The following is a 27445-nucleotide window of genomic DNA, read 5'->3' as shown; positions in this document are numbered from 1 at the left end:
CATAGAGTTGCTAACTGGAATAAAGTGATTAGTAAAGTCTGGTTTTGTGTATTACCTGATGTGATTGTGGTGTATAGATGTGGTAAGATCTGAATAAAGAGCTGGGCCCTGATAGTGACTGAACTACAAACATGGCTCATCAGTTGATTTGGGTTGAAGAGAACTAAATCAAGTGAAAGTTGTGGGTGGTAAAAGTTATGGGGGTGCAAGAAGACATGGCTACGAGTAAAGACAAATAGCAGTGCTAGTTTAAAACAAGATAGGAATTAGAGAAGACATGCTAAATTTTAAAATAAATAAGATTAATTTCAAGAAGAGGGCAGAACTGGGTTTTTTTTGGTGTTGTGAAATCTGTAAATTAGTTTGGGGACTTTCAGCCTGACCATTATTATTATTTTCCAAAACAGCTTCCTCCTTTCCCCACCATCCCTCTCAGGAAAGGCTGATTTACAGTCTAAATTTGCTTATATTTTTCCTTGAGAAAAAAAATAAACCCAGCAAATAAAAATTAATTTTTTTTCAAAATTTACGTGGAATGATCCATACCTAATGGACTGGTAAGTTTTGCTTTCACATGCTATGAATTTAGGAATTACAGAGCATGTAATTGCGGAGGAAGGGATGGAAAGCTTATTATACTTAGATTTGAAACCAATGCATTGTCTGAAAAAAATGTCTATTCCACAAGACGTATGTTATTCATATTGAATATTACAGAGGTTCTGTCTCTTTGATTTCCATTTCTTCTGTGTCTTCAATTTCCAAGTGCTATGAAAAGAGTTGTTGGAAATGAGTTTGATTTCTAATTATTTGAGATCCTTCTGCATGTGATGAGTTTTCAGGCTGCATTTTCTCTTCACTCTCTATTCTGTGTGTTTTGTTTCTTTTGCTTCAAATTGATAAAAAGGTTCTAGAGAGATACAATAGTACCAGGTCACCTTTCAAAATCAGGCCATGGACCACCTGAAGAAAATTGCCAGGACGTTCTGGATGAAGCGCAGGTTAATGTCCAAGTGATCAAAATTTGAAATTAATTTGATTCAATCAGACAAGGTAAACTGCCTTGGCAAGTCTAGGTTACAACTGGAGAATTTGAATAAGCATCAATCATTTGGTAGTTTTATCTCTAATTAGATTGAAAGCAGATTCAGAAATACTAGGAGTCTGTTTACTAGTAGTTACAGCTTTGAGCCCAGGTTATTAATCCTGATTCTTTGGGTGCTATTACTATTGAAATCACTGACAAATGTTCACAACTGCTTCCTCGCCCCCTCCCTTCTAAAGCTTTCTTTACTGCTCTGCTGTGTAACCACCCTCCAACTCACAATGTGCCCATCCACAACTTACAATGTACACCAGTGCACACCAAGTTCATTTTTATCACTGTAATAAACATTATAAATGTTCCCACTTAAAACTGATTGTGTTATTACTTATATTCTTTTTAAAAACTTAAACTTTTAATCAATTTGAGGCAAATGGCTAGAAAGAAAAATCACAGTTTATTCTTTTTTTATGCTCACTGAATTTTGTTTCCGTTTTGTTTTTTTACAGTGATTCCAGAGTTTATTAGTCAAGTCAATATTGCATTGGAGAGCTTAAGCAAAAACACTGTACATCTATTTGATGATAACCAGTTTGTGGACATTTCTAAGAAGGTCTATGATACGATTCATAACATTAGATGCTCAGTCATGATGATTCGGGTAAGTTTTTTATTTATTCATTTACTCTTCATTTCTAAGATAGTTCAGGAAATGCTTGTCTTGTTCAGCACCTTACTGCATGATGCGTCTGCCTGAAAAAGTTTAATTAATGTTTTGATAATTTTCAGTTTATGAGTTTCCTAATCCTATTTGAATTATGTTCAGCTTCAACCACATGTATTCAAGGAATCTTCATGTGTTTGCTTGCCTTCTGTTTGTGCCTGTCACTGTTACTCATGAATAGGCTTCTGCTCTTACAGCATTTTCTGTTTACTTTTCATGCCATCCTGGCTCAGTCAGGTACCATTTGCAGTTCTCATAGCAGGAGGCATGCCTACAACAAAGATGAAAGCTCCTTTAAACTGTGTTCCTTTTGAGAGGAGTTCAAGCTGCAACCATTTCTGCTCAACAAAGCCTTTTTGATGATGAGTTCTCACAATCACTTTAAAGAATGTAATTTTGCTGCTGATCAGGGAATTATGAAACTTCTTTTCTGTACATGTCTGTAAAGAATATTTTTACAATAGGATCAGGTAGCTACCAAAAGAAATCATGTATCTGTGCTGAGCACCATGGCTATTGCAATATGTCATATTAGTGGAGTTTTGAATACTATTCTCTTTTCTGAGGGAGCAGTCAGTCTCTGGAAGTGGATCACAAGCAGATTCAAAGTCACCTTCTTCACTCTTGAAATATCCTGGTAGGCAATCTCAGCTACTTCATGCAGTTAGATTGTGAATGATGTTAGCACTATGCAGGTGCTACTGGGTGGGTTCAGTTGCAGTCCTGTTTGGACTGGTCGTAATCAGCTGAATTTCATTTAATGCTCATCCCGCCTTCCCTCAGTGACAGTTTGGTTTTTTTTAAGATTACGAAGCTGTTTCTCTCTTTTCTCCAGTGAAATCTGAGGCATCTATATGTCCAGTCTTCTTAGGCTTGAATTCCAGATGATCACGACTGATTATTACTTTTTGGAGTTTTCCATTTTGGGGAAACGTACTGAGGAGTTTCACAAAGCTTCAGTCTTTATGAAAGTGCAGACACTGCTCTGCAGGAGACTCTTCAGTGTATATTCTTAGAGTCCTCTGTGATGCATGTGGACAGTCGTTACACAACAGCTACATGGACGGTATTAATACAATGATTTCTACCAGTGCTGTCTTCCACTTCTGCTTTGCAAGTTCAATTTGACAAGGCAAGTGAAAAAGAAAGTATCAGAAATTACCTTGGTGGCTGTACCTGAAGCTGTGGGTAGTAAAGAGCAGATCATCCTCCTTCTTCTCTGACCTGCAGAAGTTATGACCAATGGACTAAGAGTCTGCCTCCACCTGTACTGAAAATTCTCCTAAGTGGAGGAGAGACCTGGCAGTCAGAGTGGCTTGAAGTGTGTTCAGCTGTATTTGGATGTATTTCAACAGCCCAGCAATTGCAGAGTCCTGACAAAAGCTCAGGAGATCAGGGGGAAAAAAAGTAAAATTAATTCATTAAAAAGGACACATACAGCTTTCTGCTTAATGAACACCATTATTCAACTACTGTCATGAGAGGGGTTTTAAGGTTTAGTGAAATAGCTACTCCACCACCCCTTGGAGATGCTGACTATCAGCACAGAGACAGTGCTGAGCAAACTCTGGCATTAATTTTTTTGAGTAAGGATGTATTTGCATTCCTAATGAGATACATTCCCAGTTTCATTTCAGGATGCCTGTAAGAAGCTTTAGTAAATCTGATGGTTATTCAGATGTATGCTGGTACTGCAGCAGCCAAGGTGAGGAAATAAATGTTCTGCAGCCAACTTACAGGGGCTTAGTGATACAGTGCCAAAGAACAAGGCATTGCTGATTACAGGGGATTGCAAGGCTGAATCGGGGAAAGAAACTGTTGATCAAAATATAATTGAGAAGTGTAAATTAACAAGGACATTGATTCATGGGGGGCAATTTTTCAACATCAAAGTAAAAGCAGAAACTCTAGATCACTTCCTTAGGAACCATTTCAAGCATGTAATTACACAGAGAGTATTTTTAAAGATAGAGTTCCTAACTGGAAAACGCTGCCAAATGCTGTTGTTAATGACAGCTATCAGATATGCTTTTCAATATCCAAACTTAACCATAGGTACAGAAAACATTCATTCCGGTCCTGCAGGTATAATGTGAGTAACTCGAGAGTGGAAGGTGTGCTGCATTGATGAGCTGCAATAGAAGTGCCTCTGGAACTACATGACACTTCTCTTAAAATGGTTTCCATTGTGCCACTCACAGTGGCAGCTGTTGATTTGAAATAATCAGATATTTGATCCAGGGCATAAAGCTGCATGTGCTCATCAGTATCCAAATTCCTCAGTCATTTCTTGAATCATCTCATTTTTGTTAAATGGTAGAGGCTTTGGGAGCTTGATTTTGCACAGAATCTTTGGGGCATTATCTGGATAGCGTTTCAATCAGAATATTGGTGTTACTATCTACGGGGTAGATTTGAAGACAAGAATTATGGTGCATGAAATGCATGGAAATATCAAAGGAAACAGCTGGCAGATTTTGGGACTATATTAATTGTGGTATAATGTTAAGATAGATGCTAAACCTTCTTTTAAAAAAGAAGTGGAGTTTCTTGAAGAATATGAAGACAGCTGGACTGAAGTAACAGCTAATAATATCCAGTTAGGATATTAAACAGAGTGGAAAGCAGAGATTACTTCAAATTAATAATAATTACTGATACCTGAACCAGTAATAAAGTCATCCTAGCAGAAGAACACCAGGAGCAGTGGGAAAGAATTCACCACATCAGAGTTTTGTAGAATTACTTGTTTTTATTGAAAAGAAGTGAATTGGTATGAGTTTTCCTGAGCGCAAGAAGAGGGCAAAACGTTTTTCTAGTGTGTTCCAAATGCCTTTTAAGTTCCGTGTCTATGGAAGCAGTGAATGAGGAATCTGTTCCTAATGTTATGAGAGGTGTTTATTGAGATTGTAGGACTTTTCTGATGTAGTGCATCATTTGGATTTTTTTTCTGAAAACTCCTTCCTGCTGGATGTGTGTTCCATGTGCTCCTTCAGAATTCTGGTGTGGAGACTACAGCTTTCCTCAGAGTTTATGGTGTTAGGAATTTTTAGGGTTTGTTTTGTAGACTGTGCCTTTATTACCATTGAGCAGCCGTTCTCTGCACCATGTTTATGTCATCTCCACCCCTAGTGCCTCCCCAGTCCCCACTGAAAACTGAAGCAAAGCATTAATTTTGGGTTTCTATCATACCTAGATAGTTCTGTTCCAACTAGATCCTCAGTACATTCCCATTCCATTTCTTATCTTCCTATTGCTATAGCTAATAATCTTTTAGTGCAGATTTTAATTTCCTTTTCAAAATCAAACTACACTTTCAGCTGTCTACATCATGATGCTCTTTAAAATACTTTGGTTATCTCAGAATATGCTTGGTATTGTTTCCCTTTCTGTCCTTTTGTGGGTAGCAAATTCTGGTTAGTTTTACATTCTGTTTTAAAGAAATTTAGTTCTTCGCCACTGACAGAGCTTGTGAGCTCTTTAGTACACTTGATTTCTCTTAATAAGAGGTACCACAGCAGACTTTGATCTCTTATATCCAGCAGAGTTACAGGAATTTTCAGAACATGGACTTCTCAGAAAGGAAGATAGTAAGTGATAAAAACCTTGCTCATTTAGCCAGCTAATAAGCATCTAATTTAAAATAAATAAATACTGACAGAATTATCCTACACATACAGAATTTTTTACCTATTTTTGCTTTCACAGTAGGAATGAGTTAGATCCTGTCAGGCAGTAGCAATAGCACACAACTTGAACCCCTTCTTTAAAAGCTAAGAGAAAACAAAGCAGGGAAGCATTTGAGAAAAAATACTTTTACTGTAATATTGTAATTGTTTGTTTTTCCAAGAGAGCCCTAAGACCATGTGGGGAGGAAAGACAAAGAGCAATTCATATAGTCTTGGTAAACTTCATTATTGTTGGTCGGTAACTCATTGCAAATAGATACGGGGAAGTTTGTTAAATCCCTTTGTCTTAATTTTTCTATCCTACTCCAATTGCACAAGAGGAGGAACTTCTGCAGTGGTAGTTAGTAAGCCAGTTGGACCTGCACCTCTCATTGCTTTCTTGCAGTTTCTTACTTAGGTAGATCAGAGCTGACCTTTCCTTCTCTATGCTCTGTCAACTTCCCTGGCAGAAAGCAGAAATTGTGCGTGTTCACTTCTGCTCCCTTATGCACTAGTCTTCTGGTATCAACATAGTTAGTACTCGTTATTTTTGTCATCTTTCTTTAACCAGGGGAGTATTTTCTTCTTATTCAGAAAAAAAAAAATGCTCTATACATGTTGTTCCTAAACAGATGTTTTCATGCCCTACCTTCTTGAAATGGGGCACTCCTTGCTCATTCTGCCAGTCATGCCACCCAAAGATGGATGTAACTAAATGCAGTGTGACTGGAAAAGGATGTAACATCAGATGTCCTTTCAAAAGGAGACTACAGGAAGTGCCTGTTGTCTGTTAAGAGTACTTGGGTGCTTATTTCTTTTTCACATTGTTATTCCAAGTCACACAGTGTTAATGGGGAATGTTGTGTCTGTGCTGGAGAAACCAGGTAAGAGGTAAGATGGAGCTGTTTGGTGCCCTGACGAAAGATACAAAACTGCAAGTCAAAGTTCCTGCCAGGTATTTGTCCCTGCCAGCTGTTTGTCCCTGCCATATTACTTGTTTTTTTAACATCTTGAGTCAGAATCACTAACCTTGAGGTACCATGATTGGGAAAACTTAACTCAAAGCACTGTTCCACATGGGCTGTATTTCATGTCTTCATTTATCTACATACATACCTTCCAAAAATGCCTATGTTCTTTACCCCATGATACACCTTGGAAGTGATCTCATGTTATAGAACTCACACCTGTGCTATGAGGATAGCCTGAGAAAGCTGGACTTGTTCAGCCTAGAGAAGAGAAGGCTTCTGGGTAACCTTAGAACTGCCTTCCAGTACCTACAGGAAGGCTGAGGAGGAACTTTTCAGAAGGGTGTCTAGCAATAGGTTATTGTTTGAAACTGAGGGAGAGTAGGTTTAGAGTGGATCTCAGGAAGAAGTTTTTCAATACAAGGGTGGTGAGACTCTGGAATAGGTTGCCCAGGGAGGCTGTGGATGCCTCCTTCCTGGGGGCATTCAAGGCCAGGCTGGATGAGGCCTTGAGCCTCAGTCTAGTTGAAAGGTGTTTTCTGCCAAACATCTACAAACATAATTTTGCTTTTATTTCATGTTTGCCAACCATATAACACATTATCAAAGGTCTGATTTTCTGCCAATTTCATTAGTTTAAGACCTTGAATATCTTCAAAAAATCAGATGACTGTTCTAGTTCTCTGTATAAGTGTTGCTGGTTTTTTGGCTTTGTAAAGCAAAAAGCTGCTCAGCAGTATAGCCCTCTCTCTTGTTTAGTACCACAACTGCAATAACAGGTCCACGTTCTTAAGAGTTGAGGTATTTCTACACACAAAAAAAGATAAAACTTTGTTAGCAAAAAAAAAAAGATTATAAAGATTATTTTATTGATTTTAACAACAGATTGTGTGTTCACATCTCAGGTAGAAGGGGTGAGACTGAAGAAGAAGCAGCAGATGGTCTCCTTTTCAATCTCAGACAAAGCACAGATACAGAGATACATTATTTTTACACTCAAGGAGGTGTGGCCCTTCTCCTCCCAGATCTTAAACCATTGAATTGGAGTCAGCAGGGTAGTTAAAGAATGTCAGTCCTTTTTTTCCTGAACAAAAGATAAGAGAAACTACCTGGCTTTTGTCCTACTTTCAGACTAACAAGTTTTAAGTTTTTGGGTTGTTGTATATCCTTCTGACTACTGCCCCTGCTCCCATGCTCCAGCCATGAATTCCATTGTTACATGGAGATTCCTAATTTTAGATCCTGAGTTCATTTTGCATATAAAAGAAATAGGTGTAAAAATAAATGCTCCTTTCATCCCCATATATGCAATGTAACGTAAAAATCAGACTTACACAACTGAATAGATATTGCACATTAACTAGTCATAGATTCTTGATTCATACAGGAAAATCACTTTTGTATATAGTCATCACATTAATGTTACTCCAATTTACTTATACAAATTCATCTGATTTAATTTATATGTGGATTGGACAGCCAGTAAACTATGCAGAACCAGTTCAATCATCCAAACTCTAAAATTTTCTCTTACCGTAAATAAAAAACCTCACCGTAATATACTTATTTGACGTAAACTTTTGTTTTCTTTTAAAGAACTACTAACATATTGGCTTTTGTACATATGCAAGCAGTATGGCTATTATGGTGTACTTATTTAATGCAGTGCAAGAAGATTTCTTATTGATAATTACCGAGCTACCACAAAAAAATTACCTCTGCTTGCTAAATATATCCTTGGGATCATATAATGATACATGATTCAGATATAGTGCATTAAGTATGCAGAGAACCTCAACAGTGCTGTTTGCTAGCTTTTAAATGCTTGCTTTTAGAACATTCACAGTTTTTTAGTGTAGTATTAAAATACCAACAAAGGCAAAATAAGAAACTGAGAAGGGATTAAAATCAAGTGCCAGTATCAAGAGATGTTAAAATTTAGTATTTAAAAGAAAATGTCACAAATAAGAAATCCAACCCAAATGTGGAGTGGGAAAGGGTGAAAGCCAACTTGAGAAAGTTAAAAGACAGGAAATAACCAGTCATGAATGCTCAATGAGCTGTGCCATACCATGGGACCACAGGAAGACCCATCACAGGCTGAGATGGGTAAATGAGGTCTGCTACTCACAATGGTGGAATGAACTTAACCTATTTCCCCCTTTTAATATTTTATTGATGAACTCCTATTTCTCTGTCATACAAAGCACCAGGAGCCAGACCTTCAAGCAGAGTAATTGCCACAGTCTACTGATTTTAACACCCATGCTTATTTCCATAAGCAGAAGCTTATGGCCTATAACTTCTATACATATCTCTTCACAATGGCCCACTGTTCAGAGGAGTGCTCTGCCAGAGATTAAAAATACATTAAATTGAGAATTCAATTTGCTTTCAAGGTATTTTAAGTCAAATATATTTTTTCCTCAACTAATTAGCTGGCAACTATTCTACATAATAACTAGAGTACCACTACTAGGAGCAGACACACTCTGAAAAAACATGCTGTTAACTTCAGAAAGCACAATCACTTAGAAGCTGAGCTGAAAGTGAAAACACTGAACAGAACTGGTTCTGTTCTAACTAAAACCAGGACACTCATCCACTATTTCATGCTGGGCCATGGTTTCTATGTTCATAAAGAATTCTGTCCAACTTGCTGAATGATTGGGTCTGCTTGGTATTTTCTATAATTTTATGCAGACTACCTCATGGAAACCAGGGTAACAAGGCACTCTGAGTAACAAACAAGTTTTTTGTTAATGTTACTGCTCTAATTTCCTAATAAACAAAATACTTGATATTGTGAACAGTACAAGAGCCTCAAAAGCTAGTAGCTAAATTACACTGCAGGAATGGTGCTCTAAAACTACAATTTCAACACACTTCATATTCTGGAGGATGCACAGTACTGCCTTGCTGCAACACACATCAGTGTCAATATACACTGACTTTGTTGATACTGAATACAACAGTCTCTTTTCTCTCTTTTTAAGAACAGGCTGTAAGTCCTCGAGGTTCTCAGGTAATAAGGTAGTATCTGGTTTGTCAATCCCTACAGAGTCCTTTCAGTACTTAAAAATACTGTCTTCCATTTATTAAGTTCAGTAGCTCAGGGATGATTTTTTTTTTTTAATTCTCCAAACAATGTTCTTTCAAGGTCTTTGTCATTTTGTTTGGTGTTTTTTTTTTTTTTTTTCCTGAGGCATTTTCCTGTCATTCCTATGCCTCCTTACTTGGTATGCCCTCCTGCCTTCATCAGCTCCATATTCCAACTCTGAGCACTCTTTCAAAAAATAACACAGTGTGATCCAGGTTCTACAAGCATTCTCAGTTTACGAAACAAACAAACAAAAAACCCCAGAAAAGTATGATTGACAGCAAAACCTGAACTCAATCATACCTATGGAATAGAAAGAAGTTAGAAAAACGTAAATCAAAAGGACTATTCCAGGTTAAATAAGCAATTTTATCCCAAACATTTTTCACTGTCACACTGCTGCATCAAGCAAGGACATGCATGATAAGAGGGCCAAATCTTACACTGTTACATGAGTGTTAAAGCACAGAATGATACAGCCCATACCACTGTTGCTTCATTCTTGTGCCAGCAAAACTGAGATCAAAATCTAACACATTATTACATTTCTGAAGTCAGATTACATATTGAATGCATTTGTAACATACCTCATTACTTTTCTGCATCATGCTAAAAAATGTCCATTCTACCAGTTAAATGATGCCCCAGTAAAAAATAAAAAACCCAAGAAATTTCAAATACAGATTATATGATCAGTAGAAGGGGTCTGTGTCCAAATTTACACTGAACAATCACAGAATCACAGAATGCCAGGCTGCAAGGGACACCAAGGATCACCTGGGGGTACTGATTGACAGCTGGCTGAACATGAGCCAGCAGTGTGCCCAGGTGGCCAAGAGAGCCAATGGCATCCTGGCCTGCATCAAGAATGGTGTGGCCAGCAGGAACAGGGAAGTCATTCTGCCCCTGTACTCAGCACTGGTTAGGCTGCACCTTGAGTACTGTGTCCAGTTCTGGGCCCCTCAGTTTAAGAAGGACATTGAGATACTTGAACGTGTCCAGAGAAGGGCAACGAGACTGGTGAGAGGCCTTGAACACAAGCCCTACGAGGAGAGGCTGAAGGAGCTGGGATTGTTTAGCCTGGAGAAGAGGAGGCTCAGGGGTGACCTCATTGCTGTCTACAACTACCTGAAGGGAGGTTGTAGCCAGGTGGGGGTTGGTCTCTTCTCCCAGGCAACCAGCACCAGAACAAGAGGACACACTCTCAGGCTGCGCCAGGGGAGGTTTAGGCTCGAGGTGAGGAGAAAGTTAACTTCTTCACAGAGAGAGTTGTTAGACGTTGGAATGGGCTGCCCAGGGAGGTGGTGGAGTCACCATCCCTGGAGGTGTTCAAGAGGGGATTGGATGTGGCACTTGGTGACATGGTTTAGTGGTCATGAGGTCTTGGGTGACAGGTTGGACTTTGATGATCCTTGAGGTTTTTTCCAACCTTATTTATTCTGTGATTCTGTGTGATTCTGTGATCTTGGCCAACCTTCCTAGGTGACAGTGTAGTTCAAATGAGCTGGCCCAGCCCCTTGTGAAGCTGAGTCTTAAAACTGTCCAATGTAGGGGAATCCGCTGCTTGGAAGTTGATTCCAGTTAGGTACTTTGAGACAGAACTGGCGCTACCACTGGCAGGGCTGATTTCAGAAACAGAACCATAGCCTGAGCTATTAACACTACTAAGAAACTGCAGGCTCCATTTCCAGTCTTGTGTTTCTCACTCTCCAGTGAACCATGTGTCATGATGCACATTTAGAGTATCTGTGATTTGTAACACTTTCGCTGTGCCTCACAGTTTTAGTTCCAGAAATTCAGTCCTTCCTTTTTAACAAAATTATATTAATTCCATTTTTCCTTGAATGCAATTTATGTTAGACAGTAAGCACCAAATGGTAAGGAAGGAATACACACCACCTCTACTTCCTATTAAAAAAAAAAAAAACTTCAGTAAAGATTTTAATGTTCCAGAAAAAACTACTGTCTTACGCTTAAGTCTCCAATGAGCCACTAAACGAGAGCTACCAAACCATTCTGGAAAGTTCTGTTTTCCTGAAGGAGGGGGTAATTTTGCGATCAATTAATAACATAAGCATACGAGACATCATTGCTATGTAATCATAACAGGAACACAGAGCTGTTAGAGCAAGTCCTGATGAGGGCCACAAAGATGATCCAAGGGAGCTGGGGTTGCTCAGCCTAGTGGAGATTCCAGGGGGAATGGTTTCAGGGTGAGGGAGAGTAGGTTTAGACTGGATCTTAGGAAGAAGTTCTTCAGTACAAGGGTGGTGGGAGTCTGGAATAGGCTGCCCAGGGAGGTCATAGGGTTGTTCAAGGGCAGCTTGGATGAGGTCTTGAGCAGCTGAGTCTAGTTGGGATCTGTTCCTGCCCATGTTGGGGATGCTGGAGTAAATGATCTCTAAGGTCCCATCCAACCTAAGCCATTCTATGCTTCTATGCTGATTTAATCCCTAGGATGGGAAGAATTGAAGTTTGTAAGTCAAAACTGTTCATGCCACTCATTTCTGCACCATGCACATTGGTCTCTCTGTCTGAATCCAGCATTACGAGACTTTGATGGTGAACCATGCAGCAATTCACTGCTGAGAAGTTCTTAATTCACAGTCTTACATGATGCCTAAGGCTGTACAGCTTGGGCAGAAGACAAAGCAGTTTCACCAGGATGCGTAATTGCAGTATGCAGCTGACACTTTCACCACTGGGCCCTGTATCAGTGTTTCTGAAATCATTCACTGTTTTTCTGTGTATATACCCATAAAGTTTTGGGTTGGTTGTTGGTTTTTTTTTTTCTTTCTTTCTCTTTGAAAACCCAGCACAGTGCAACATCTTTCCCATTAGCTGATACTTTACAAACTGGAAACCTAAGGCAAACTTAATACATTTTTAACTGTAAAAATAATCAAAAAGAGGAGGTGGGTCTTACACCCAGGTGATGAACATAACCAAGCAGGCAGAAACACATCAAGCCATGGTAAAAGTATTCTAGACTGGGTAGTTGCAGGCAATGCAGCAAGTGGCTTGTGTTTATAAATAAGATTTAGCACACATTATTGCTTTGCTTGCCCTTTTGTTTCTCTCTTACTCTCTTAACACTAATATATAAAAGACAACAAATGGACTGTAAAGCCAGACTATACGTATCAATTTGTATTTATTGTTCTTGTAAAGACCTTAATTAGCAGGTGTTCCACAGTATCATCTGTGCTTAATGAGGTCTCTCTTCTCTTGAAAAATACTTTGGTAGCAGTGTTTATAAACTGGAATCTTGCTTGTATTTCATCCAGTTCAGTAATTTGAGCATAGTGGTACTCTATCAGTACTATTTCCTGTACAGACCAGGATTAACTTCAAATAATTCTTAGTTAATTTGTCTTCCCTGGTCATCCACAGCTGGAAGCACCCTGGTGCCTTCAAGCAGTCTGTTACAGTCCTTCATTAACTTCAGAAAGTTCTTCCTAAAATCTACCTGACATGTCTCCATATGGCAGCTTAAAGCATTTCTTGTCTGGTCCATCAAGGATGTGGACAAGCTGTCCCTTCTTGTTTCTTGTGTACTTACAGAGTGTTTCTTTAATACTGTTCTCATGCTCATTGAAGTCCTTTTCTTCAGCTGCTTTACCTCCTTTTGGAAGTGCCTTGCATACAGTACTTCCAGTGGAGTCCTCAATACTGAGTTAAGTAGAAGGCTCATTTCATATGGCTTGCTGATTGTGCTTTTGCAGATACTTAATCCAGGTGCCTTGTGTGCAAGAACGTGATATTGCTATTTCCCTTTTAGGCTATGATCCACTGTAATCCTTCATGCTTTTCTGTAGAGCTTCTGCTTAGCCACTTAGTTCTCATCTCTTATTTGTACCATTGATTATTCCTAAGTTCAGAAATTTGAATTTTGCAATTGTTCCTACTGTGCTTTTTTCCTTTGTCGGTGCATTTATCAAGATTGTAACACTGACTTTGTAATCACATTCTCTCTCAAGAATTCCATATCACTTCTAGATTTGTACAGTTCTCATGAAAATACATGTCTTAGTGAAGATGTCTGTTGAATTCTACTTGATGAGTTACCGAATTTTGGTAACCATTTTTGAAGCATATTTCCTTAACCAGTTATATCCAGACACTGTCAGAGGTTCACCTAGAACCAATTTTCCTAGCTTATTTAAAAGAAGGAGATATGTGGAAGTATTAAAAAATTTCTGCTTCTCTAACCACAAAGAGGCATTATCCCATCAGAAAAGTAAGTTTGATTGGTTTGCCATTATGTATTCTTGAGAAAGTCATGCTTATTCTCCCTTACTCAGCTTGTTTATTTTCAAGTTTTCCCTTTACCAGCAAGGAAGCACATTGTGGGTTCTTTCTGTATAAAGGTGAGCACTGCTGAAAAGGCTGCTCTGCATGGCTTTTGATATTTCATGGAAGCATATGCTCTGCTTCATATTGTACTGTTTGAAATACAGGTTCTATCTAATAAACAGGACAGACCTCTGTTGTTGTGCTGCCTTACATTTTGTAAGTTGCAGATTAATATAAATGAGTGATCTACTATTCATGGCAGAGACTTAGACAGCTCTGGCTTATGAAAATGAGGATGTACTCCCTGGGGCCCTATTTTGGCCACAACTTTCTGGGACTAGTAATTTAGAATAAAAGACCTCAGTGAAACTGTTGCATTTAAGTACATGTGTACAAGTTGGAATTTGTATGCCTTACAAACCTTTCCAGTACCTGAAGGAATCCTACATGAAGGCTGAAGAAGCACTTTTTATAAAGGTGTCTAGCAATTGGACAAGGGGGAATGGTTTCAAGCTGAGGGAGAGTAGGTTTAGACTGGATCTTAGAAAGTTCTTCAGTACGAGGGTGGTAAGAGTCTGGAACAGGCTGCCCAAGGAGGTAGTGGATGCCTCCTCCCTGGGGATGTTCAAGGCCAGCTTGCATGAGGCCTTGAGCAGCCAAGTCTAGTTGAGAGGTGTCCCTGCCCATGGTGGGGAGGCTGAAGTAGATGATCTCTGAGGTCCTTTTCTAACCCGTGCTGTGATTCCCCCATTGATATACCTTAGCCATTACATCAATTCTACTCTATAATGCCCAGAGCCGCATTAGTTTATCATTGCCAAGTTAGAATCTTCAGGAGACTTGAAACCTAATCTAGTTCTAGTACTTAACCGACTGTGAAAGGATCTTTCTGAAATTATTCATGTGCCTGAGCAGTTTATACAAAAACTACGATTGTAAGTAGGCAGCCCCCAATGACAAACCAAAGGAATTTCATTAATAGTCTTCTAAGTAGTATTTATCAGAGTTTTGTGTTTGGTTTTCTGCTTGCTTGTTTGTTTTGGGGGGTTTGATTTGTTTGTTTTTTTCTTGTAATGAAAAAAGTCTTCGTATTCCATTCTGGTCTAGTAAGCAATACCTTTTTTTTTTTCTTCTTCTTCTTTTTAAAATCCATTCCCATATGAGAAAAGTATTGCAGATTTACTGATGGAATTTGATAGTTATGGTTAATTTATATTTAGATTCATTAGTTCTTACTTTTCACTTACTGTTCAAGTCAGATATTCCTGGAAATCTCTGAAACATTAGTTCCACCCCATGAAGACAGGCAAGATTTTTCTGAGTTAAAATTGGCTGTAGTTATTTTGCTTTTTTTGTACTTTAGTTAAAAATAAGGGAAGTGGGGCTTTATAATCCCAAGATGAGCAGTGAGCACTTCCAAAAGTCCCTAGTTGTTAAAGCAAACATGCTCTGATTTATTGCAGCTAGAATAATTAGAGTGTTAGAAAATGTGAGGAATGAAAGAAAAAAACTAAATGAGGTAATTAGCCCAGTGTACAGAGCAACAGGAGGGGAGAGGGAAGGGAAATGTAGGGTAGCCATTTCCAATTATTTAAAATGTTGTTGCACAACAAAAGAGAAAATCTGTGTTTCATTCTCCTGATGAATGCAGAGAGTAAGCGCTGACTACATGGGGAAAGACTTAGTTCAGGCATTTGGAAAAAACAGAATTTCCTAAGTCAGGTTTTGATAAATTAAGAATCATCTATCTTTGTCATTTTATCTATGTTGGAAGGCTCCCCTTTTATTTTACTGGCCAGCAGAAGATGTAAAAAATACATGTTTTGAGAATAAATTCTCATTTGATGTGTTAGAGGGGATTAAGCTGCATCAAGATGAGTGAGGCCAGCAGGTCAAGAGAGCTAATTCCGCCCCTTTGCTCTGCTCTGGGAAGGTCCCACCTCAAACACTGCATCCAGTTCTGGTGTCCCCATCATAAGAAGGACACAGAGCTGCTGGAGCAAGTCCAGAGGAGGGCCACAAAGATGATCCAAGGGCTGAAACACATCTGCTGTGAGGACAGGCTGAGGGAGCTGGGGTTGTTCAGCCTAGAGAAGGCTTTGGGGGGGTACCTTAGAGCTGCCTTGCAATACCTGAAGGAATCCTACAGGAAGGAGGCAGAGGGAGTTTTCATACAGGTGTCTAATAACAGGAAAACAAGGAATGGTTTGAAGCTGAGGGAGTGTAGGCTTAGTCTGGATCTCAGGAAGAAGTTCTTCAGTACAAGGGTGGTGAGACTATGGAATAGGCTGCCCAGGGAGGTTGTGGGTGTCTCGTCCCTGAGGGTGTTGAAGGCCAGGTTGAATGAAGCCTTGAGCAGCCGAGTCTAGTTGAGAGTTGTCCCTTGCCATGGCAGAGGTTGGAGTGGATGATCTTAAAGCTATTCTGTGATTCATGCCATGTTAGACTCTGCAGGAGATTTGAAACCAAATCTAGATTTGTTGTTGCCTTGTTTCCCATAATTTTGCCATGAAACTTTCCCAAATGAAAGAAACCGTCTCAGATACAAGCCCAAGATTTTTCCATGGACTGTTATATGCATCAGTAAGAACAGTGTATGTATAACTAAAAAACTTCTGTATTATTCTCTTTAGCATCTATAAGAATTGTAACAAAATCAGGTAATATTTTTTTTTCAGAAACAGGAGCTGAGTGTTCTTAAGAACACTCTTAGGAATGGAGGAATAATGGTGTTTAATTTCACTTCACTTGGGAAGCCTGCTCAGTAATAAAGGCTATTAGCCTCTTAAAGCAGAATCAGATTAGCAATTTGTGACATGACAGCTGCTTTGCACAATGATGTGCTTAATGGGTTATTTAGTTCCACACCAGCTGGCAGTGATCACTCATTTGAACACTTACTGGTTACTGGGTAACTAAACGTGGGTGGATGCATATTCTGGGTGTCAGAAGTGTCTTGATAATTAAAAGCAGGAGGGAGCATAGTGGATAAAGTATTCATGGCTAGAGTGGTTCTGTTTTCACTCTCTTAGTGCCTGGGAGGAACATCTGCTGCAACAGAGAAGTTCAGATGTCGACAAGTCATGGGTGGGAATGTGTGGGAAGGGTAAGAGTAGTGCTACCTGTGCATTCAGAAGTGGGCTGTGCATTAGATTGTGTATTTTCACAATCTCATACACATGTTTTTGATTGACAGGCTTATTCTGTGTACTTTTTACAAAGGTGATGTATTTTACTTGCAGGTCAGACAGTAAAGAGGGTTGATTGAGACCTGAGGAAATCTTGAGATTGTAGGTAATAAATTCATCTACTCCAGTTGGAATTGGTAATCTTTTGTTAAGGGAAATACTCAGCTAGCCATGGGATTTTTTTTTCCTTAATTTCTTAGTATGGTCATTTAGCATGATTCATTTAACAAAACCAGGTAGATTTGGAACATTCATGAAAAATCTTTGAAGCAGGAGATGCTGTTGCTCAGGCTTTATTCATCTGTTAAGTGTACATTCCTTACGGAATTCTGAATTTTCTAGTTTGTTTCTTGCCTTCTCTGAGTGTTGAAATGTCTTTTTAAAACAGTCATGCACCTTTTTACCTTTTTTCAGTTTTCTTATCTGCATTTCATAGGACAGTCTACCTTGAAACGATTGTTTTGGGAACGAGGCTTTGGTATATATTCTCCTTCACTGCAAAAAATGGAGAAAGTTTCTGCAGGAAGGCAGGATGTATCTCAGCATAATTTAAAATCTCTTGTTCACTGATGTGAATTTATCTTACCATACCTCAGTACTCCTTATCACAAGGAAGAAGCACTGTGAAAAGGACACCACTAGGTGATATTAAAATCCAAACTAAATGTGAGAAAAAGCACCAAACACAAAAAAAAGCATAAAATAAAAAAACAGAAAGGTAACAAAGGCTTTTGTTGAAAATGCCTGGAACCTGTGACTGGATCTAGCTAAGCAGAACTTCAGTGTAATTATCATCTCTCCTTTGGAGGTGTTCCTGCCTTCCAAGGGACTCCTCAGTCCCATTCACAGGGTGTTAACCAGCTGTGCCTTGGAAACCTCTCAGAATGGACACTACAGAGCCAGCCTGGGTAGCCTGCTACAAGGCTGCATTGTCCTCATGGGGAAAAAGGCTTTCCTTATGGCCAGACTGAGCTTTTTTGTTCTTTGTTACCTTTCATTCTCCCACCATGCATGTCTGGGTGGAGTCCAACCATTTTCTCTACAATCTCCTCACAGCATTTGGAGGGCTGCTGTTAGATGACTCGAAGCCACCTCTTCTCTAGGCAGAAGAAGTGTATTTCCCTCAGTGCCTCTTTGTAACACAAGTGTTCCAGCAACCAGCTTTCTGGATGGTCTTCTGCTGACAATGATGCAGTTAATCAAGTGTTGTATTGTGTGTGGGCTAAAACTAGGTGTGGCATTCTAGATACTGTCTAATAAGTCAGGTAAAGGCAGATAGTTGTTTCCCTCAAAAAGCTTACTCTGCTGTGGTTCATAAAGTCAAGGGTGCTGTTGGCATTTCTTGCTGCCAGGACAGACTGGTGGCTCATGCCCAGCTTGATGTGGTCTGAGACACTCAGGTCCTTTTAAGCTGATCTGCCCCCAAGCCAGGCAGCCTCAGCTTACTTTGTTTGTAGCAAGTGGTTCTCCCTTCCCAACTGTCAGACTTCACATTTATCCATGGTGAATTACATAAGATTCCAGTAAGTCCATTCCTACAGGGCAGAACACGCAGGAATGCATCCAGGTGAGTTTTGAAAGTCTCCAGAGGAGACTTCACAACCTCTCTGGCCAGCCTGCTCCAGTGTTCTGTCACCCTCACAGTGAAGAAGCTTTTCCTTCCGTTCATGTGGAACCTCCTATGCTCCAGCTTGTACCCATTGCCCCTTGTCTATAAATCTTACCTTTCTTGTACCCTTTGACCCTTATGGTTCCATACCATTACTACTTGTGATTTTCAGGCAACTTTCAAGGTTCCCCAAATTTTTAGATTTAAATGCACATTCAGTGCTTTTACACAGCATAACTAGGTCAGCATTTTCAGGATGAGAACTCTTTAAATCATTGAAGGCATTCTATAGGAGCTACATACCTACCAATTACCACCAGTGCTTCAAGATGTACAGCAAAACCTCTTGAAAGGAAGGAATGAAAATAGGGCTGAAATACAGATTTCCAGCAAAAGAGGTGTAACTTAGGGTAGTAAATTGGTGCTAAAACTCTATGTGCCTAATTTAATCAGCTGCAACAACTTCACAGTTTTTACTTTAAAAGGATTTTCAGAAGGCAGTTCTCAGAAATTTCACTTTAAACTTTTCAATTACACCCCTCTACTCACAACCTTCCTATCTTCTGGGCCATTAATTGAGAAGACAATTACCCTAATGTATGCTCAGTAAGAACTGAAAACACAGGAATTATCATATGGAGTCAGGCTATTGATCTGTCTAGTTGATTCTAATGGTGATTAATCTTTTTTTTCTGTCAGGCCTTCTTTTTTTGTCAGGCCTCTTTGCCTGAAACAGGATGTTACAAGTTGTGCTATTGTTAAATGAGCAAACAAAGCCTTCTAGCATCCAGTATTCATAAGCTAACTTTTGCCCAATACTGAAAATTCCTGGCATTTACTGTTTTTAATAGCTTAACATAATATTTCTTATATTGAAATGTTTTTTGTCTTTCAGTGTTAAAGGTCATCATTTATTCTCCACACTTATTAAAGTGTCAGGTTTTCACTGAAGTTTAAGAGACTTGGGTGGATTGATTGATGAGAAGCTCAACATGAGTTGGCAGTCCTCTCATGCTGCCCAGAAGGCAAATTGTATCCTAGGCCTGCATTAAGAGGAATATGGCCAACAGGTCAAGAGAAGTGATTCTGCTATGAGAAGACTCCACCTTGAATACTGCATCCAGTCCTGGTGTCCCCATCATAAGGAGGACACAGAGCTGCTGGAACAAGTCCAGAGGAGGGCCACAAAGATGATCCAAAGGCTGGAACACCTCTGCTATGAGGATAGGCTGAGGGAGCTGGGGTTGTTCAGCCTAGGGAAGAGAAGGCTTTGTGGGGGGTACCTTAGAGTTGCCTTGCAATACCTGAAGGGACCCTACAGGAAGGCTGCAGAGGGAGTTTTCATAAGGGTGTATAGCAGCAGGTCAAGGGATGGGTTGATGCCGAATGAGAGTAGGTTTAGATGGGATTTTAGGAAGAAGTTCTTCAGTACAAGGGTGGCAAGACTCTGGAACAGGTTGCCCAGGAAAGTTCTGGATGCTTTCACCCTGGAGGTATTCAAGGGCAGCTTGGATGAGGCCTTGAGCAGCAGAGTCTAGTTGAGAGGAGTCCCTGCCCATGGCAGGGAGGTTGGAATAGATGATCTCTAAGGTCCCATCCAATCTAAGCCATTCTAGGATTCTAAGACTCAAATCTTACCTGAAATTACATTTTAAATATTAAAAAAAAAAAGTACCAAATTTTCTCTCTTACTAACAAGTCCTACATTTGAAATAAACTATCTGTAATGTGTGCAGGCTATGGAAAGATAATTATTTTATTGTTACTTGATGACAAATTGTAATGGTTTGAGCTTCACCCAGAGTCCAAGAAGCCCAAATGGAAAGAGACTTAGATTCCTCCCCCTCTCCCTTTTACTGGTAAGGTAAAGCAAATGAGGCAAGAGAGAGGAGAGGTAAAATCACAAGAGAAAACAGTCTGGAATTGGTTTGGAAGTAAAAGGGTAATTTAAAAAAAAAAAATATGTATATCAGTAACAGGAAAGGTTACAAAGCTATAAGGAAATGGGTAAATAGAAAAATATACAAAACCAGGCCCAGCTGGCATTGGATTCCCTTGATGCAGTTCTTTAGAAAGTGTGGATGCAGCATGGGAGTACAAAAGGCCTGGCCACGTGGTCAATGCAGGAAGCAGCAGATGACCTCTCTTGAGCAGGTGAGGCAGGGAAAAGAGAAGGAGCTAAAAAAGGTCACTCCTTAAACAGGCATGCTGGACAGGAAGGGGGAGTGAAATAGACCTCTGACCCAGCAGACCCCTCCTCTTAGGAGGGGGGAAATCCAAATCTCTCTGCCCACCTAGATCAGGTTTCTTTTGTCCACCTGGGGACTGGGCTCTTTTCAGCCCCCATCAAGGATAGGTCTAACCTGGGACACAAATTTCTTCCTAGAGTTGGTGGCAATACTGCTATCAAAGACAGAGTTTTAATCTAATTTGTTAACTTTATACTCTTCCCAAATAATGTGGTATGCAAAAGATGTCACTTAAAGGGAAATGCCAAGACTAGATTTTCAGGATCAGACATATCATAATTTATTAATGATAAATAGAGAGGATGGTATTTGCCATGGCATTGAGACGTCACAATATTAACAAATTAAGAACAGAGGATTTTAATCTGTCCTTTACGATGTGGAGTTTTACTGTTTTCAAAATAACACTTAAAATAATTGCGCTTAGGAAAAACCTAAGAAGTGCTTTCAGTGAATAGATAGCAACAATTATGTGAGGTTCTTACCAAATTAGTCAGGAAAAAATAAATAACACTTGCAGTTTCTTGTACTCCCTTGACTACATCAAATCCCTGGCAACCTGTCATCTGGCAGAATTAAGTGTGGGATCACGGTGGTATTGTGACTAGTACACAAAAATATCAGATACCAGCTAAATATTTGCAGAGGGCCTATTTGTGGCACATTTACCATAGTCTGTTACACTGAATGACATGCTGCTTGACACAATGAAATTTGCAAAAGACAGGCATTTGTGTCCAGAGTAGAACAGATCGTCTCTTTAAACCCATTTTATTCTCAGTGAAGAACATAATAGACAAATTCTGATCCTCCTACAGCACAAACAAGCATTTATGTTGCTTCCCATGTATTTGCATATCACAAATAACTGTATTTGTACTGGTATAATAAAGGCATCACTCATCAACATAGGTCCTGTTAAGGTGTTACTCTGCACTGCATTTTAGTATTCATTTGGAAAAAGAATGACTGATAGGGGATGTGAAAAGCAAGAGAAGATAAACCGTAAGAGCATGTAATGACAGTTTAAAGGTCAGCATTTAACTGAACGTTAGATAAGGAGAGAGAGCTTCCTCCTTTCACATGGTGATGCCTCTTTGTCTATTTACATCGTATATCTGGAGATTTTAGACTCAGCATTATTTTTTAAGAGATGAGACCCTTTATTTGCAGGATTGATGGTTTCATGAGTGTATGTGACCTTTAAAAATGAATGATTGTACAAAATGAGTTGTTTGGGTAATCAGTTTTGAGCAGAATTAAATAAAAAACTTTGTCAGAGAAAATGCTGTGCAGCCTTGTAAAACACAGTAGTCTACAAAGGTTGTATTCAAATGCAGATAAGCCAAAGAGCACACCTGCAACCACTTTAAAAGACTGGCAGAAATTTAAAGACTAAGGCCAGGCCCTGATTTTATTAATTATTTTCTTGAAAAATCAAGCAAATTAGAAGGTTTGTCATTAGGAAGTGTTTTTCATTTCATAACTGAAAAGGTATTTTATAGCCTTAAATCACCCTTGTACAATAGTCATAACTTGCTGTTGCGGCTTCTAGTGGAATACCAGGAAAGTGTAGAAATCATCAATACTAGAGTTGGCTGTGAGTATGATTTCAGGTCCTCAGCTTAAGCCTTTAGTAGCAAACCCATCAAGAATGCAGCTTTATTGCAAGCACTGAAATGTGGGAAGGAGTGCACACTGCTTGTGCAACATGTCAGCAGCAGCAATGTCATTGTAGTCCTAAATGTGTAAGGATGTAGCTGAATGCATTTTTGTTGTGGTCAACAAAGGCTTTTCACAAAATCCTGGCCCAGGAGGCCTGTCTCATCTCATACCATTGCTCTTGCAGCCACCTATTACATAACCCTGCTCAGGCTTCACCTCATAACAGCACCACTGAAGCAGTCTGTTCAATAGTCCTACTCCTGAGACTGCTGGAAACTTTTTTACATTTTTTTTCCTGTTATTTCTGTCCCAGCTCTTTATATCACTGTACTTCATGCAGGAGTTCACATGTGTTTGCTGGCTAGAGTCTTCCATAGAACTTCATTTTACCTCAACCTCTTTGTTACATTTACTGGAAATTCCACATTCCATGTCTTAATAATGAATCTGCCATTTGTGTCTTGTGTTCATCCTGTCACTGCCTACATATCCCCAATCCTCTTCCTCCTGTTTCACTTGGAGTTGCTGAGACTCCATTTTATGTCAGAGGTAATGTACAGTTTATATCAGAGCCCTAAATATTCAAACAATACTTCAGATTCCTCCCATTCCTCTTAATCCATCCCTCTTGCTGCTGTTCTTCCTGTGAAGAACTTCTGGTAGTCCCCCATTTTCTGTTACAAGCCAGGGCTGCCCAAACCAATTAAAAAATGCATCTGCACTTTCTTAAGCAGCATTCAAAATGAGTGGAGAATTCAAAACCAGGACAGAGCTGCATTATGTTCGGCTTTCCCGATATGGAATATCCATGTGTTCATACATGGAATGCTCATATAAGCAGATGTATGTATATCTCAGGTATTTAATAAATAGTGGGTCATGAATGCAATATGAAAAGTGACAAATACTGCATTGAATTACACAGAAGGAGTAAGAAAACAATGAAGTAACTACTTCTGTCATTCTCATTATTGTAGTGGGGTGGGGCTTTTTGGTTTTGTTTTTATTCTGTCCGATTTTTATAGTTTGTGTCTGAAAATTACTGTTTATGGTTTATGACTTACAGTTTGATAAATCAGGAACTTCTTTCTGCCGGAAATTTTGTCCTTAGTCTGGACAGGGATTTTACCTGAATTCTGTAGCACCAGTAATTCAAAACCTGGCTGATACAGATGAGAAGCTGAAGGAACTGAGGTTGTTTAGTCTGGAGGAGGTTGAGGGGAGACATCATTGCTCTCTACAACTCCCTGGAAGGAACTTGGAGCAAGGTGGGGGTTGGTCTCTTCTTCCTACTATCAAGTAACAGGATGAGAGGAAATGGCCTGTAATTGTGCCAGGGGAGGTTTAGGTTGGAGATTAGGAAAAATTTCTTTGCTGTGAGAGTGGTCAGGCTTGGAACAGGCTGCCCAGGGAGGTGGTGAAGTCACCATTCATGGAGGTGTTGAAGAAAAGTGTGGACATGGCACTCTGGGACATGGTTTAATGACCATGGTAGTGTTGGGTCAATGGTTGGACTCTGTGACCTTAGAGGTCTGTTCCAACCAAAACAATTCTATGATTCTATGCTTCTATGACTTAGGAAGAGCTCAGTAAGCATGCACTCTTCTGGATAGGAAAATAGGCTTTGTAGGAGAAGCTTACCATCCTAGCCACAAATAAATTTTACCAACCTGATTAGGGCATATACATTATTTAAAAAACAAAACAAACAAACCAAAAACAAACAAAAAAGTATTCTGACAACATTTGGGCCAAGAAAGGCTCTGAGATGAGCCTATGTCTACTTAGACTCTGATCCAATATTCTGCATATGAGTAAAGAGTGAGAATCCCCATACTAGTACAGCTAGAAAAAGATCTCTGTTCTACAACTTGCAGTTTTAAAACTTCTGTATCCAATTAATAAATGGGTGGTTTTATCTGTGGAAAGCTTATCTGAGACTGTCATTTAAAAATGTCTTCTACTAGTGTAATCTTCTTGTCCTGTTTGATCTCTAAGGTTTCTATATTTAGGATGGGAATATTTGTGTAGTTAGCTTTACAGAAAAGCAATATCAATACAATTCTATAAAATTCTCTCAATGCCTTCTAGAGCAATCTTTTTTTTTTTTTTTTTTTTTTTTTTGTAAATATACAGGATTTCTTGTGAGTGATGCTGGTACTTCTCGGTAAGACAATACTCTTACTGATGTGACCTTACGAATAATGTGGCTGTCTCAAAATCATTAGCCATTCTGCCCTGGAACATAGCCTCTTGTATTCCATGCTTCAGAAAATAACTAAACCCTGAATTGCAAAGCTGAGATTGTAAGATGCTTCCAACAGTGTCTTCATCCAGGAGAAAATGTGCCCTGCTACCATGGTGTCCTGCTACCGTGAATCCAACACCCTGACCACTGTGGATAAAAAGTTGTAACTTATGTTTAGAAAAAGCTAAGAACTGCAGTGTATTTATGTGTGTAGTGAGCAAGTGTTGTGCAGCTTTGAAAAGAAAGTGATTTCTTTTTTCCTTAAGCTTCTCACTGAATTAAGGCTGTTACCTGCCTAACCTGCCTAAGGTCCCTGGTCAGTGTCATCCTGAGAAGCTTCAGTTACTCTCTTATAATACCTTTTCTGTTACTGGTTCTCTAATGTCTGTAAGCGTCTGTAAGTGTTTAAATTAGAGTGAGTTTGTGACAGTTGCTTTTGACAGTGTGCTGATTTTCCTTGCACACTGGAGGTTTTTAAACAACTTATGCATGGTAACAGGTCATGGCTACCATGGAATTCTTACTATATCTAACAGGAATAATGCTGAGAAACTTCATTACACTGTTAGTCTTTGCCTGAAAATAAAGTGTTCCTTTTCCCTGCTTTACTAGTGTAGCATTATGCTCATCTTTGCCCCCAGAAAATGATTTCTTACTCATTTTCTTGAGGAATTCGAGGTGTATTTTTCACCACCCACATTATTTTTCTGCTGGCCTGCACATCAGCTTTGTGTTCTTCGTTTCTTACAGTGCTATTTCATAGAAATTTGATTTGGGTAGCATTTATTAACCTGTGCACTGCTGGAGCAGGACTGGTTTTGTCAGACATTAAGACCAAGTTACAATATATGTTTGACAATAATAGCAAACTTGCTAACCATAAAAGAGAATAACCCATTTCTAACTATTTTTTCTCCCAGACACCTGAGGAGCTAGAAGATGTATCTGACCTTGAAGAAGACCATGATGCACGTAGTCGCACAAGTATTCAGACTGAAGGGAAAACTGACAGGGTATGTCTTATCCCAATTTATTTAAAAAGCACTTTCACACAGACTCACAGAATGTTAGGGGTTGGAAGGGACCTCAAAAGATCAGCCAGTCTAAATCGCCTGCCAGAGCAGGATCACCTAGAGCAGGACACACAGGAGTTTTGAATGTCTCCAGTAAAGGAGACTCCATAACCTCTCTGGGCAGCCTGCTCCAGTGGTCCAGCGCTCCAGCACCCTCACAGTGAAAAGGTTTTTCCTTTTGTTCACATGGAACCTCCTGTACTCCAGCTTGCACCCATTGCCCCTTGTCCTATCATTAGACATCACTGACAAGAGCCTGGGTCTGTCCTCACACCACTTGCCATTTCTAAACGTGATGGTCACCCCTCAGTCTCCTCTTCTCTAAGCTAAAGAGACCCAGCTGCCTCAGCCTTTCTTCTTAAGGGAGATGTTCCACTGCCTTCAGCATTTTTGTGGCTCTGTGCTGGATTCTTTCAAGCAGTTCCCTGAGGTCCTTCTTGAGCTGAGGGGTCCAGAACTGGATACCATATTCAAGATGTACCCTGACCAGGACAGAGTAAAGGGAAAGGAGAACCTCCTTTGACCTACTAACCACACCCCTTCTAATCCATCTCAGGATACCATCATTGGCCTTCTTGGCCACAGGGGCACCTTGCTGGCTCCTGGCCATTCTGTTGTCCATCAGGACCCCCAGGTCCCCAATGCTGCGCTCCAACAGATCAGCTACCAAGCTATACTGGTCCATGGGGTTGTTCTTTCCCAGATGCAAGACTCTACACACGTATTTGTTGTATTTGATGAGGGGAAAAATGAAAGTCCTGCAGTGAATCATTAAAACGTTGTTCAGCTATTAATAGATTTCTAAAAATGTGCAGAGGGCATAAAACTGCTGTGTATGACCTGAAAAAGTGCAGTTAAGTTGTGAATACGTGGTGAACGTGTAAATTAGGCAGAAAAATTCTATACTTGCTGTGTGAAATTCCAACAGGTTGCAGTTTCATGTATGTGGCTTGATCTAATAGAAGCTAGGTTACTGAGGAATTCTCTCTGAGTCTTACTGAAGCCTGAAGCGTGTATTAAGGATAAAAATTATTCACACAAGGAAGCTCACATGCACAAAAGAGAAAGGGTTCTGTCTGGAGTCATAGCCATTGCAGCATGTGAGTTACAGACTTCTCCTGCATGTGTGAACCTATTCTACAGTGATTGTTTAACAAGGAAATTCATGAAGAAGTATAAAAAACTTAACACAGTATCTGACAATTTCTGTGGTTTTGGAATTTCTGTATGTGGTTTTCCTGTTCTATCATCATTTAATGTAAAGACTTCGCTACATTACTATTTTTTTCAAACATTTTTAAGAGCCTGAAAATGTTTTTGAGATAGCAAAATGTTTCCTAGCATAAACTGATGTATTTAGCAAATATTATTCTTATTTACGTTGCCATTTTAAGTAGTGTTTCAGCAAAACTGCATTGAGAGGAGTGTGGCCAGATGGTCAAAAGAGGTGATTCTGCCCTTGTACTCCGCTCTTGTGAGACCAGACCTTGAATACTGCATCCAGTCCTGGTGTCCCCATCATAAGAAGGACTCAGAGCTGCTGGAGCAAGTCCAGAGGAGGGCCACAAAGATGATCCAAGGGCTGGAACACCTCTGCTGTGAGGACAGGCTG

At 39.6% G+C, this 27445-nt stretch overlaps 1 protein-coding gene across 3 annotated transcripts in view; it reads left to right on the top strand.

Moving 5' to 3' along the window:
- The window catches only part of CTNNA3 (catenin alpha 3), a 409043-nt gene that overhangs the window by 336042 nt on the left and 45556 nt on the right, over positions 1–27445 (top strand). For all 3 annotated transcript variants that reach the window (XM_054382672.1, XM_054382674.1, XM_054382673.1), the window contains 2 exons: positions 1555–1706; positions 25681–25773. In XM_054382672.1, the coding sequence (XP_054238647.1) occupies positions 1555–1706; positions 25681–25773 (245 nt within the window). The remainder of the gene's footprint in view (positions 1–1554; positions 1707–25680; positions 25774–27445) is intronic.

This window comes from Indicator indicator, chromosome 7 (genome assembly GCF_027791375.1).
Source record: "Indicator indicator isolate 239-I01 chromosome 7, UM_Iind_1.1, whole genome shotgun sequence".
Taxonomy (NCBI): Eukaryota; Metazoa; Chordata; class Aves; order Piciformes; family Indicatoridae; genus Indicator; species Indicator indicator.
This window is presented reverse-complemented; position numbering and strand designations above follow the sequence as displayed.